We start from the raw sequence: 14,930 nt of genomic DNA, 5'->3' as shown, positions 1-14,930 counted from the left end.
ATCAGTGAACCCGAGGAGTATTTAATCAGAAACCTCAGATGTTAAAACATTGGTTTACATTCTCTCATCCCACCAAAAGTACCTACACCCAATCTTTGATACCACCCTGAATATTTTAAGTTAACAAACACTGCGTCCATTCCTGATTGCTGATATGAGCTACCTGTTTAGAGAACTTGGCAAGCCTACTGGAAAAGGTTTGGTCATCACACTCCAGGGTTCTCAGGATCCCTACAGGAATTCATTGATGGTGAAGACGAACGGGCCACCCAAATAGTAGCTGCTGTGGACTCCGCAGCCACCACACCAGTGGGAGGGATTTCTGGGACTCAAGATCCCCACCCAGACCTAGAATCAGGAGTCCAGCCGTGTGATTCAGAGGAATGAACTGTAATAAGGATTTAAGCATCCCCTCTTCCATCCTGGATAGATGGTAGGTTCAGTATGTGTAAAGTAATTGATCTATTTTCTCCACAAGAGATTTACCCTGCTGAGTGATGATGGCTAAAAACTACAGAGTTTTATAAATCTAATCGTCGTGAAACTATCTCTGTCTTTGTTATCTATTGCACATATCGCCTCCCTATTTTCATTATAAGAATGAAAATGTGATTTGAAAACAAAAATATGGGGTTTTCAGTGCTCTCTACGTATGCTGCATGACAAGACACACACCCCTGTTTAAAACTTCTTCTCATCTACCAGGGGAACGAGAAGACAGATGGGCACCTGAAGCGAACAAGCCATCTCCTGACAAACAGGCTTGCAAGGAGGAGATGATAAAAGAAATGGAAAACAGTCAAAAGGGTATTGGGTAAATGTCAGGCCAAGAAAACCAGGTGGACGGTGTCTTCAGTAAGAAGTAAAAATTAGAAAACCTTTGCTAGAAGGTTCAGACGTGGGTAGAATCAAAGAAAGAAGCAGAGGCACCACAGAGCCTTGAAAACCTCTGATCCCTAAAACTAGAATAGAGCAGAAGGCGTTCTCCTTCCACCAGTGAAGAAGAGGTTTGGGAGACCTGAAAAAGCCCTTGAAGTCGTCACTCACGTTGCCTGGTGGAAGGAGAGCCAGCCTTCGGTTATAGAAATGGCTTGGACGCTGCCCGTCTCTCTCCCTTTCTCTCTCTCTCTCTCTTATTGCTGTTCAGCACCAGCTCAGACCCTAACTGCTGTTACTAGGTAACCACTCCGCAGGTCTGAATTCACCGGAAGAGCTTTTTTCTTTTTAATGAAAGCAATTGGACAAAAATCAGAGGAAATGAGAAATTTTGAAAACTACCAAGTAGCAAAATACCTCAAATAAAGAGCATATCAAGAACAGTAATTGGTTTCAAAGTGAGGGTCACGTATTTTAGGAAGTGATTTAAACCCAGAAAAAGCAAAAGCCTGTGTATCAGCAACTTCAAAATAAATGGGATTTATTTTTTAATAACAGAAGAGTACACACAGAATGTTCCTTAAGGAAACATGAGTACAGAAATGCAAAATATGTTTTTAAAAATACAGTGTTTTTAGAAAAGAAACCGCATTCTATAGGAAACAGAAGAGGGAGACGGGCACAATGAGAAAACCTAGACAGACAGAGAAAGCGGCTGAAAAAATGAAAGTGATGGAATTATTCATGAAGCAATTCCTTCGATCCACAAAAGTGTGCATCTCTTTATTGAAAAGGTTGAATTTCATTTACTGAGCACCTACAATGTGCCCGTTATCCTTGTCCGGTTGCTAATGAAAGACTCTGTGCTTCTGTGCAGAACAACATGAATTAGCCTCAGAGGTTCTGCAGAGGGTGAGGCGAGGGTCAGGAGGGGTGGTGGGCAAAGAGCCCCGTTTTTAATTCTCTGGAGCCTACAAATGGGCTTTCCTAACAAACTTTCTACAAAGTGCTGACCATTTCCTTAACATCTGAGAGAAGCTAGACACGCCCCCTCCACTCATACACACACACACACACACACACACACACGCACAGCAAGAAAAATATTTCTGAGCTCATCATGAATGCTCAAGCTTGCCTTGTTATTGCTTCTTCTATTCACTCAGACAAGCCATCCCTGCCCTGCCCTGCCCTCCCCACCAAGGGCAACGCGCCATCCTCAGCTCCACCTCTCCATCCTCCTCTGCTTTTGCTGGGCACTCCAGGTACTGTGTCAGTGTTATCAGTGTCAACTACCGATAAAGAAAAGAGATTAACCGTAACAGCCCTGCTTACTCCTATTTACCCAAAATAATTTAAAATATATAATAATAACAAGTATCCTGTGTATGACTCATTTCTATCATCTACGTTTATAACAGAAAGTAAGAACCCAACCAAACATCTACAAAGCACCAAGTAAGAAATAAAAAGTGACGTTGTTAAAGATAAGAAGATATTTGAAATGGCCCCAAACGTAAACATTTATGCATTTTGGTAGTGTATCATCACCATCATCATCTTACTTTTTCCCCTTTGGCCCCAGTTATGCCAGCGATGCCTCTTAAACCTTGAGCTCCCTGGAAATGTAAAAAAGAGAAGTAAATTCTTTTAGTTGAAGCGCACATTCCTTGATGTCATCACAAATGCTGATCGAGAAGAATGTTATCATAACCAAAGGTAACACTGAGAAAAAGTGACATTATATTGCAGACAAACTTTCCTGGTTTACAAGAAAAATCCAAAAGGAATTCTTCTGATGTTAAAACCCTTTTTAAAAATTCTGAAGACTTACACAAATCTGGAATCGGAACAATGACTGATGGCAAAAGAGTAGGTATCATTAGCCTCAAAGAATCATGATAAAGCCTTTGACTTTTAACTCACACAGAATACACTGCCACTTTTGCCTCCTTCGTGGTTTGTAACATGGTTACGGGTCACATGATCGTGATTTTAAACCTTGGACTAATTTTTCCCCACCAGTGTGTGCCATCCAAGGCAACAGGTCCCCACAAAAGCTTCTTCCTATAAGTGTAGCTGGGGTCTCCATCATTCACTTGCCATCACTCTACGTTACACCATTTCTACAATAAAAGGCATTCTGAATCCCAATCTGGGGCAGGAGGAAGCCATCTCCTCCCTTCTCGGGCACAGGAGTGGGTAATCCTCAAAATGAGGGTGCAGGGCGTCGATCCTAGGACCCCCTTCAACACTGAGTGTTGTCATTCTTGACTGTCTGGACCCACAGCAGCAGATGCCGTAGAGATGCTCCCTGGGGAGAAGCAGCGGGCAGACGCCCCATCAGGAAAGCGGGGTAGTCACTTCTGGGCAACTTGCTAACTGTCCACAATGGCTTAGGATAAAGTAGCTCTAGGCCAGTCATTTCCCCGTGCTCTCACTGCAGAAAAGGGGGCATCTCCAACTGTTTGTTTTACATACAGGTCAGTCCCGGTTCTCTGTAGATCAATTAGGAATGGCCTGAAATACACATGGCCAGGGTGATCCAGTCAGGACACAAAGTGAGATCTGGCCAAATCAGAATAAAGCCGCTCATTCTTGTGGGGCTTATTTTCTGACTCTGAAGGTAATTCAAAAAAGAATTCCAAAAATATTTGGGTCAATAGCAGAGACATGAGAATGACATGTGTTGTCTCCCGAGCTCGTGCATAAGTGTTCCAAAAAGCATACTTTTTACAAATCTTGCATTCCTTGACAGATGCTGTATATTTAAAAAATGAAAAACTGTGAATTTTACAGAAATATTTTGGCATATCCTCTCCCAAATCCCAGAAGTTCAGCAAGCAGTAATGATATCCTCCAAAGATCACCAGGGTCCCGCAACATAGTTAAGTACGTTTCTAAAAATACTTCACCGGAGGTCCTTGAGCTCCAACCTGTCCAATTCCGCCCTGGTCTCCTTCTTCACCCTGAAAAAACAGAGAGAAGGGCACCAAATGGACACTGAAATGGGCTCGGTCTAACTTGGCACGTGGTAAGTTCATCTGGCATCTCCTGAATTAGTCTACTATACTTGCTTAAATTATTTTATATGAGTAGTCCATATTAATTGCAGAACATTCAGAAAATACAGAGATGCATATAAAGTCACCCAAATCCCACCTTTCCACTATAAACACCAGTAACATTTTGGATGCTATCCTTTCAAAGCTTTTCTAAAGAGAGAGAGAGGAGGGGAGGGAAAGAGGAAGAGGGGGAGAGAGAGAGGGAGTGTATGCATTCATGTTCTAAGTATGTGTGTTGTGGGTGTATTATTAAGAAAGTGTGATCACACTATGCAAACTTTTCCTTAAACTATAATATTTTAAATTATGGTTTTCATTTTAACTTTTTCTTTATAGTTTTTGTACCATGCACAGTTTTTTTTTTTAATTGTACTTAAATCTAAATCTGTCTTTTCTTCCATGGCTTCTACCTTTGATGGTGCTCGGAAAAGCCTTCTCTGACACCCCCAAAATATATGAATATTCATCTATATTTTTCTTCTAGTAATTTTATAGTTCATTTCTTACATAGAAATTTTTAGTTATCAGTAATTTATTTTTATGTAAATATAGAGTAGAAATCTATTTTTTTCCTGATAACTGGCACTCTATCCGATATCACTTATTGAATAATAGATTCTCTCCACCCAGGCTGCAAAATTCATCTTTAATGTATGTTAAATTGATAAATATACTTGTTTCTGGACTTCCTTCCTATTCAGCTATACTGTTCTGCTGTATGATGTTGTCAATACCATAATGTTTTAATTATCGAAATTCTATAATACATTTTAATCTCAGGTTGGGAGAATTCCTTTACCTTTATTTTTCATTTATAATTACTCTTATTTTCAGATTTTCTTAAATGTTTACCCTTCCACATGAACTTCGGAATTGTTGGGCGAATCTTCACAAAAACACTGCTTGCTTTGTATTAGGACTTCATTAAATTAATAGATTGTAGAGAGAGAGTTAGAATCTTCACAATACTGAGTCTTTCCATCTCAGAACTCAGTGTGTCTTCATATTTAGTCAAAACGTTTTCTTTTTCTTTCCACCAGTAAAGTTTTTTTCTTTTCATTTTGTTGAATACTTCTTAAGTTTGTTCTAAAGTATTTTGACTACCTGGTGGCTATTGCCAATGGAATCTTCTTCCATTATGTTTTTTAACTAATTATTGGTTTAACTTTTTGATACTAATTTTATAATCTCTGATATACTTTAAAATGTTAGGATATTCTAAACAGAAATCCAACTACTGTTTCTTACAGAAAGATTCCTTTATGGACTCTGGGAAAAAAGTTATTTTCTCTCTGACAAAGGTTTTGCTTTTCACAATAGATATACTGTTTTACATTTTCTGTGGTAATGAATAACTTAAATTGTGAAATTCATCATGAGAAACATTCTTAGTTTTTGATATTTGTTTATAATGGTAGATTAAAATCCAGTTCTATTGTTTATTACATGTTTCAATTCACCCATTTTCCTACTCCACATGCTATACTTTATACATAGAAGTTTTTGCACACAAACACACACACACACACACACACACGCAAAGAAATACAAAAAATTTAGTAGCAGTGTTAATATAGAACATTTGGGCATCTAGTGCAAAGAACTAGGCTATACCTAAGTAATTTACACTTGATGTTTGAATGAACTCTGAGAGTCTTACATAGTGGATCTTTGTCTCATAATTATATTCAGATTAATTCCATCAGAACATAAGATTGACAGTGGAGGGAGATGGTCCTAATGGGAAAGCCAGTGAATAAGCTAGTTTATGGAGCGGACAATCAACACATGTGTATGATTAAATACTACTTGTATTTCCCCATGTAAGTACAAAAACAACAGTGATTGTAATTTTTCATTAGCAGGTTTTGGGGTATTTTCCCATAGATTCTTGATAAACCTTGGAGTAATGTATTTGACTGAAATATTTCACCAGCAGATGAATAGCACACAATAACTAATCTATAACCACAAAGCTAAATGACAAATTTAGGAATAGCAACTTATTACCGTTTTACTGAAAGATTTTTGACTATTCATTCTTATCTTTATAAACAATTTTTTAAATCTTCATTAATTAATTTGTAGAGTAAACTCAAGGCAGAACTGTGAATCTGAAAGCTAACTTCAGACCCCTATAGTCTCATAATTCTTCATCTTTCTGCTTTCAGTTTACAGTTAAAAGCATCTATTAGCCCTTTCAAGTTTCATTGTTCAAGGAGCTATCTTATCTTCATAGGCCGATTTTCAAAGACACCACTGAAAGTGTTAAGTGACATAAACATGTGAAATAAATTAAAGGAGTTTTCAACAACTTTTAATGAAAATTTTGGCCAGTTACCTAACACACCAAACAATTTGCAGGTTCCCCAATGAAGACCAAACCAAATTTGAAAGTCCAGATCACTAACTTGTATAGGTCTCAAAAATGCTAGTTTCGCGGGAGAGTGGAGAGACACTCTGACTGACAGGTCCATTCCCAAATCCCATGGGATGGGGAAGTGGAAGTTCCCCCAAGAAAAGAGGTCACCCCAAAAAAAGAAAGGGATGCAGGGCATCAAAAATAGCAGAAGTCTACTAAATCTGCTTTATTATACATATTACCTCCTGAATATTTGGTGTCATTTAATATTCCTACACACTTGTTTCTGAGGTTAGATGATAGTCTATTATATGGGTACGTCATACTTAATTTAGCCATATTGGACATTTTTCATTTCTGCGCCCTTAGCGCTTAGAATAAACCCTGGCACATAGTGGGTACTTAATAAATATTTGTTGTTTTTTTTAAATTACGAATTGAAAAATTCAATGGAGGAATGAGCACACAGAGAAATTTCCAAAGTACTTGATTTTTTTTTCTATTTTCTCCAATTTGACATCAAGAATCCAGCTGTTATATGCCAGATAAATAAAATGCCTTAACTATTCAGAGCCTAAGTAATAAAAGACTTTTTAAATGCATGTTCATACTGTAATAAGGTACTGGAAATTGGCTTATTTATCCTCATTATCTGAGATTGTTCAACAGCTTTACCTAAGGAGTTCAAGAATATTAATGCCTGGGAATTCCCTGGCGGTCCAGTGGTTAGGACTCCGTGCTTTCACTGCCGAGGGCCCAGGTTCGATCCCTGGCCGGGGCAATAAGATCCTACAAGCCCTGCGGCACGGCCAAAAAATAAGGAATATTAATGCCTGCCTGAAGGTATTAATAAATTGCCTCTCAAGCTCTTAACTTCTAAAGAAAAAGACTTCTGCCATCCAATAATGGTGTAGAAGGGCATATTCAACAAAGTCTAGAAGACCCACATTGATAAGAACAGTTTGACTTTGTAAAATATCATGGAATTAACCGGAACTAAAATTCTACCGTACAAGAAGTCAAATTCTTAGTTACTCTAAAGAGATTTCATCCTAATGGATGAAAAGAAAAGGCAAATAGGTCACCTTGCTTTAAATTTCAGCCTTGGATTTTCCGTAGGACATGCCAGCCCCAATGCAAGTTGTGCTGTGGATTTCAGTTTCTACCCAGAATATAATATAAGTGCCAATTGCTAACTTCCAGATTACTCAAAATCTAAGTTACACTGAAATTAGGTCAGAAACAGATAAATTATTTCAGAACTTAAGATGAGAGGCTATGAGCCAATTACCAACTTCCCTGTTTGCTAGTCTCAGCAACACTTGTCATGAAATTTTACTCCTGTCATAAAAATTTTGCTTAGTGGAGTGGAACAACCAGCTAGAATAACACTTGACTATCAAAACCATCAAGGAAAAGAGCTGAGTGTGACTGATTTGAAAAGGAAAGCAAGGGGTAGCAATACAGGAAAGAATGAAAGTATATGGCGCTTTCTTTGTTCTTTTTTTTGTAACTGAACAATGTTAGAATATGATGCTTAATCAGAATATTAATGCATCTACTGAGAACTTGTTAATCATCACTGGAAAAGGAAGGGTAAAATAGTATGCTTTTATTATCCCTTATAATTCTTTTTTTTTTTTTTTTGTGGTACGCGGGCCTCTCACTGTCGTGGCCTCTCCCGTTGCGGAGCACAGGCTCCGGACGCGCAGGCTCAGTGGCCATGGCTCACAGGCCCAGCCGCTCCGCGGCATGTGGGATCTTCCCAGACCGGGGCACGAACCCGTGTCCCCTGCATCGGCAGGCGGACTCTCAACCACTGCGCCACCAGGGAAGCCTCCTTATAATTCTTTAGAATGAAAGTGATCACGACCTCCTAATCACAATTTTCCCACTAAATATTCATTGTCCTTACCTTGTGACCTTGTCTTCCAGGTTCACCAATCTCTCCTTTAGCCCCTTTATGACCCTAACAAATGCAAAAGTACATAAGTACAGAAATAAATAAATAGACAAGCAAACAAACGTGTTGAGTTTGGCACAGAAAGTGGTCAGAAGGCTCACGAAATGACCTTGCTCCCCCCAAATCTATGTCCATAGGCTGCTAGCCGAAAGGTTATGTCAGAGAAATGACAGCCTTAGAAGACCTTAATAACACCATGTGGGCTACATGACCACAGTATATAATAAATATCAGTTTCAGTTAATAGACAAACTCTGTTGGAGAATAGCAAACACCCCGTTACCTAGTTCAGCCACTGGGCAATGACTCACTGCCAGCCGGTCCCTAACCCTCCCTCCTCAGCTCCCTCCCACAGTTGGGCGAAGGGCATGGAGTCTTCTCCAGCATCACTAACTCGCTCTCCAGAGGTGACGGCTGACACACCCAACGGGCTACTCTCTGCTCTCTGGAGGCTCCCCTGAAAACCTCTGCTTCCTCTGTGCCCATCTCCTTCCTGGAAGCAGAAGAAGGGCTTCCCCAGACACACGACTTTCTGCCTCTTCTTGTACACAGTTTAAGTGCAGGTGACAAGCTATAAGCGGCAGCCCGTGAAGGTTGCAGAACATGTGCAGAAATCCTCATCTTTCACTGTCAAGCCACCTGTTCTAAGCATATGTGCGCTTCGGGTCAGGGACATGGGGCAAGTGTGAAATAAACATTCTGAAATTAAGTCTGTCAGAGCTTCCTTCCTCAGAACCTTTCTTGTACCAAGGGTGCAAGTCTCTGTGAAAAACAAGACACCAAGCCAGGCCCAAGTCTTCTGCAGTTATGGGAACCCACCAAAGCTAACCTCCACGAAAATCACAGTGGGAAACCCAGGGCCTTGGAGCCTTTGAGATCTTTGGCAGAACTTCCCTGGTCTGGACTAGAGAGAGAAAGCCATTTAACCCCAGCTTTTGGTATTTATTCTCTTATTTTTATGGGCAATTTTGAAGTAGTTATGATGGCAGAGTGAGAGAAAAACACTTTTGGAAAGTCTCTTTTCTTCTCTATTTTGCACAGTTTTTCCAATTCTTTTTAACTAAACCAGTTTCACATACATCATGTGTACCGTCCCTGGCTCGCATCTCTCATCACTGGAGCAAACTTCTGAACCTTCATTTGGTGTTGTAGGGTCCCTCCATTCAATACATTTCACTGGTATTTCTTCCCTGAACAGCACTGAATAATCAAGCATCTGTGTCTGTCAGGGTACCAGCGGGAATCTCCAGGACTGTATAAGGACCACAGAATAAGCGACACAGACTTTCCCAATCCATCAAAGTGGGCACTCCGCACCAGAAAGGCCAGTGCTTCAAGGAAAGGCTCTCCTTTTCCTGTGGATAATACTCTTGAAAACAGAAAACAGAATACAGCATGGAAACTATTCTCTTACCCTCATGCCCGGCAGGCCTGGATATCCAGAGCGGCCCGGTGGACAGGAACTGGGACACTGCCCGAGAGACAGAGAGACAGTAAACCAGAGCTTCTACTTTATGACAAAATGGTACCTCCTTTAGGAGTCCAGCTACAGAACCCCAATTCAATTATATTCATGAAATAACTCTGACTAACCCCTTTCCTTTTTTATTCTTTTATTTTTAAACTTGGAAATATTCCTAGCTTACAGAAAAGTACAGAGAACATAACAAACCCTTTCCCCACGTATCCGCCACCCAGATTTAATGAATGTTACTATTTTGCCATATTTACTTCAGATTTAACTTGTTAAAGAAATAAAATGATTGCAGACAGGCCACTGTCCCAGGACCTGACCTCTGTCCCCTCCCACCTGCCCCCCACTCCAACAGCTCTGTCCTGAGGGTCACGTCCCCCCAACAAATGGACCAAAATTGCATTTAGTGCAGTTTTCCTACATCGTTTGAATATTAGTCTATAAGGAAAACAAGTCTCAGAGCGGATTGTTTGACTTCTGGTGAAAAAGCATGTCTTAGTCATAAAGTAAAAAGATTATGGAAAAAAAGGTATTTCTATAATGAAAAACGGTTTTTCTGAGTGTACACAAGCGACCAGTTCACCAGTCCGGCCGACTGCTCTGCTATCTGAGTAAAGTAAAAGACAGAAATACAACATATTCCAGTGAGGTCATTTTAAAGAGAATTCACCTTTTAAAGAGAATTCCTGGTCTTTGACCTAAACTGTACTTTGTTCAAAGGAAAACGTCTTACCAATGGATCTCCGTCATGAAAGCCAATTGTTCCCTAAAGTAAAGAAAATACTAAAGTTAAGAATATAGTGAAACATTTTAATTCAAACTACTAACAACAGAAAGTTCATTGGACAAAAATACAATCAGTGTACTTGTTCAATAACCTATACGGAATAAATAGCGTATAATACGCTAACATTCTAAAAACTTGACCTGGCCTCTTCTGTTTGGAGAAAACTAAATTGCAGTAGATTATTTCTTTCAGGGGACTGAAGGGAAATAAAATGAGAGAATAGAAAATATGGAGAACTCTAAATCGTAAATTAAAAATAAGGATAATCTCCTAATTAACTGCATTTTTAAAAGTACTTAACTGTAAATCCTTCGTAAAAACGAGTTCCTTTGAAAATGTTCCCTTTATATGTCCAAGGTTTGAACATTTGAGAAACCACAAGCCTCAAAGCACTTCAAATACAATCAGTAAACCAGTCCCCGTGAAAACCATCTTTTAAATTATTGTGATTTCTCTACTGTTCTGGCCTAAAAAGACCATGCTCTGAATGAGTGAAAAAATCATAGCCATTCTGGAATTTTAGGACAATGACTTGACTTAAAGGTACTTCCATTTTTGGTTCTTAGGTTTCTTTAATCCCAACCCTCAGGCACAGAGAAATTCAATCTTCAAAGAACTTACGCTGGGTCCCGGGGGACCAGGGGGGCCCGGTGGTCCTCTTCTCCCAGGGTCACCCTAAGTTATTTGAAAATTGTGACACAGTGGTTATACACATGTCAAAACATAGTGCGTAAAACTGGCGAGGCATGAGAAACTGACATTCCTAGAAACACTGCAGAGCTCAGCCTGCATGGACCTGCCACCAAAATCGATGGGGGACCCACAACCCAACTACCTCCACAAAGCCAGAAGAATAAAGGAGTTCCGGTCTCACCAAAGTAGTAAGACAAGGCAGAGGGAGACTTGGGGGAAAAAGCCAGTCCTTCTCTATAGGATGATCACTTTATCTACTCTGCAAACAAACTGGAAACACTACGTACTTCTCTAGTTGATTATCAGGGGAACCAGGACAGCCAACACTGCTGATGCTGCCCAGCTAACAGCAGCAAGGAAGGCTTGCGCCTGCCTGAAGCTGCAACAGGGAAGGTCGTCACCTCTGCAGGGCCAGCCACCCCTGGGGCTCTTCACCCAGAAGCTATCCCTCGGTCTGTCACTGCACGCTCTTGCCATTGGGACGGAAGGTCAAGATGGCTGAATTCAAATAAGCCATTCAGATGAAAATGGAGCCCAGTTAGACTTATTATCCAGAGTTGACTCCTGGCGCATCTTTTCCTTCCTAATGTTCTATCATAAGAAGTCAAAGGCATCTGACAATCAATTTTACAATCATTTCATATTCATTCATCATTCACTAAATAAATTTGTCAAACAGTAGCACCTACAGCCTCTCCGTGGATTTACTATTACCTATCGTTCAGAGAACGTCAATGATTCAACGTTTTTTGAATATTTATTGAATATGAACATCAAACACGTTACCAGCAATTTCTTCCATGAAGTTCAGCTCTTTACTGACTAAAGTGAAGTTCTGTCAGTTCGATTATGATTTCATGATCCTAACATACGTGTACATGGTAGTAATTTTAGACTATTCACTTCATTTCCTGCAGAGAGACTAATAAAAGAGACACTGGACCCCAATCCTGGCTGAGAGTCTGTAAAGCGAAGGTGACACTTCTCCACTTGATCACTAATTCTAGAAGTTGGGAAGAAAAGTTTAGCTGAAAACTTCAGGGAAAAAATTTAAATCACTCTACAAAAATGAGGGGGTATTATCACCCTGGTCTTCATCAATATTATAAACTGGAATGAAATTCATCTGCCGTTTCTTGGATTTGCAGGGGGAAGCATACAGCTAGGGCGATGAGCCTTCCCTAGTAACATCTTCGGTTAAATCAGCAAATGTCTGTCAATGCGCTGTGTGTGCGTGTACTCACAATTGGTCCAACACGGCCAAGCTCTCCGGGGAGGCCTGCTCCCCCAGGAGGACCCTGCAGTCAACAAATTAAAGGGACACGGTGATTTACGAATGTTTTTACAATCTATGACAAGCGATATCAAGTACGATAAGCTGACTTAGAATTACGTATCTGAGCTAGATTTGGTTTCCAACGAGAAATTTGGACCAAATTTTAATTGCTTATATAGAAATTAATTAAATTAACAGAAATTCCTTAAATTAATAAAATACTTTTAGCAGAATAGGGGTGCTGTCATAGTAGTCCCGTAAGATCATTCAGGTAGGACACTATAAACGCCACTGGGTACAGTGTTAGCTGGAGAGTAGGGTCGGGATCTGAGAAACGGGCCATTTTTGTAGACTATGTAAAACAAACCAAGAGATAATACTTACAGGAGGTCCAGGAATACCACGGCCCTAAAAGATTAAAATAAAAGTTGTTACGGTACGTCACCCATACTTAGTGTAAATACAGACACAGAAATAACTCAGTTCAAAAATAAACAATAGGGCACTAAGATCCCGCATGCCACAGGGCAACTAAGCCCACGCGCCACAATTAGAGAGCCCGCATGCCACAACTAGAGAAGCCTGACTGCCGCAACGAAGAGCCCATGTGCCGCAACTAAGACCCAAAGCAGCCAAAATAAATAAATTAATTAATTAATTTAAAAAAATAAATAAAGTTTATCACTAAATAAACATAAGATGTTCATTCTACAGAAAGGACTGGGTAAGGAAAAGCAAACACGGCTCTACTTCTAAAGGAAGAAATTTGCTTCAGCTCCTCAAATATTCTTTTGACGTCTAAGCTAACCAGTAATATTTTTTCCAAACTTTTTTTTAAAGAAAACCAAGATACCGTTACTCACAAAGAGGCACAACCAGACTTTTTCACATTCTTTTCCATTGTAGGTTATTACAAGATGATGAATATAGCTCCCTGTGCTATGCAGTAGGTCCTTGTTGATTTTCTATTTTGTATGTAGTAGTTTGTATACACTAATCCCAAACTCCTAATTTATCCCTCCCCCTCTTCCCCCTTTAGTAACCATAAGTTTGTTTTCTATGTCTGTGGGCCTATTTCTGTTTTGTAAATGAGTTCACTTGTATCATGTTTTAAATTCTGCATATAAGTGATATCACTTGTCATGTTTTATAAGAAACCTACATTAAAAGCAATACAATACTGCTTTAAAGTTTCTAATGTGATATTTGGAAGTTCCCCAAACTTCCTCTCCCTAGTTTAGGAGAGAACTTCCTAAAGTTCTCTCCCTTTAGCACAGAGGGGCGGGGGAGAAGAAAAGGGTTTAGAAACACACCCTTCGACAGGTAGGGCTATATGCAGACACCAAATCCATTAGATACTGAAAATGAAACGGTGTCACTCATGAAATAACCTCCAATGGATCCTAATTTAGTATGCTGAATTTTATTTTAGAGCTGGTCACCCCATCTCACACTCCTTTACATTTTCTATCTCTTGAGCAACACCGAACTGCGTGTAATCAAGGGTTGAAACCACGCCTTCCGCAGCCTCGCAGCCTGGATTCCAAGCACAGGGCCTAGTACATAAGAAGCTCTAGTTCTACGCTTGTTGAACTTAATAAAACTGAGCATCTGCTACCTAGAGCCCCTATTCTCTCTATGCTTTCCGGGGTCAGTCTCCCGGCCTTGGGTTTCCTCTCCTCTGTTGGCTTGAATCCCTTGTATTCATAACTGTCTCTGATACCATATTCCTGATAGCTTATACTTCCAGACCTCCTTTTCTAAAATATCCTTATATGAAGCACCCAGTGGAATCAGTGCACATCCTCTGATAATGATATTATTTTTTAACATCTTTATTGGGGTATAATTGCTTTACAATGGTGTGTTAGTTTCTGCTTTATAACAAAGCGAATCAGTTATACATATACATATGTTCCCATATCTCTTCCCTCTTGCATCTCCCTCCCTCCCACCCTCCCTATCCCACCCCTCCAGGCGGTCACAAAGCACGGAGCTGATCTCCCTGTGCTATGCGGCTGCTTCCCACTAGCCACCTACCTTACGTTTGGTAGTGTATATATGTCCATGCCTCTCTCTCGCTTTGTCACAGCTCACCCTTCCCCCTCCCCATATCCTCAAGTCCGTTCTCTATTATTTCTAATTATTTAGGCAGCCACAACAAGTATGAATTTCACATGAGCAGTATGTTTTAATGATAAGTGGGACTTTTTTTAAGCGATTCTTTGAAAAATTACTTCTATTTGAACATTTTAATATGTGGATCAATTTGGGGAATAAATGTTCTGTTTGGCAATACCAAAGTAATCAATAAGTTATTTCATTATCAGAGACCTAGAGGTTTGATAAATTTCACTAAATCTAAAAAAAAAGGCATCTCTATAAGATGTTGAGCTCTGAGCTGAAAATATGGGAGAAAGGCCAGCAAGATATT

The 14,930-nt window shown here is 39.9% G+C and overlaps 1 protein-coding gene across 3 annotated transcripts in view; it reads right to left on the bottom strand.

Moving 5' to 3' along the window:
- The window catches only part of COL9A1 (collagen type IX alpha 1 chain), a 68,973-nt gene that overhangs the window by 36,771 nt on the left and 17,272 nt on the right, over positions 1–14,930 (bottom strand). For all 3 annotated transcript variants that reach the window (XM_067702864.1, XM_067702866.1, XM_067702865.1), the window contains 8 exons: positions 12,881–12,904; positions 12,465–12,518; positions 11,149–11,202; positions 10,474–10,506; positions 9,681–9,737; positions 8,219–8,272; positions 3,792–3,845; positions 2,442–2,495 (listed from right to left, as the gene is read on the bottom strand). In XM_067702864.1, the coding sequence (XP_067558965.1) occupies positions 2,442–2,495; positions 3,792–3,845; positions 8,219–8,272; positions 9,681–9,737; positions 10,474–10,506; positions 11,149–11,202; positions 12,465–12,518; positions 12,881–12,904 (384 nt within the window). The remainder of the gene's footprint in view (positions 1–2,441; positions 2,496–3,791; positions 3,846–8,218; positions 8,273–9,680; positions 9,738–10,473; positions 10,507–11,148; positions 11,203–12,464; positions 12,519–12,880; positions 12,905–14,930) is intronic.

This window comes from Pseudorca crassidens, chromosome 13 (genome assembly GCF_039906515.1).
Source record: "Pseudorca crassidens isolate mPseCra1 chromosome 13, mPseCra1.hap1, whole genome shotgun sequence".
Taxonomy (NCBI): Eukaryota; Metazoa; Chordata; class Mammalia; order Artiodactyla; family Delphinidae; genus Pseudorca; species Pseudorca crassidens.
The sequence above is the reverse complement of the archived record's forward strand: the minus strand, read 5'-3'. Positions and strand labels throughout refer to the sequence as shown.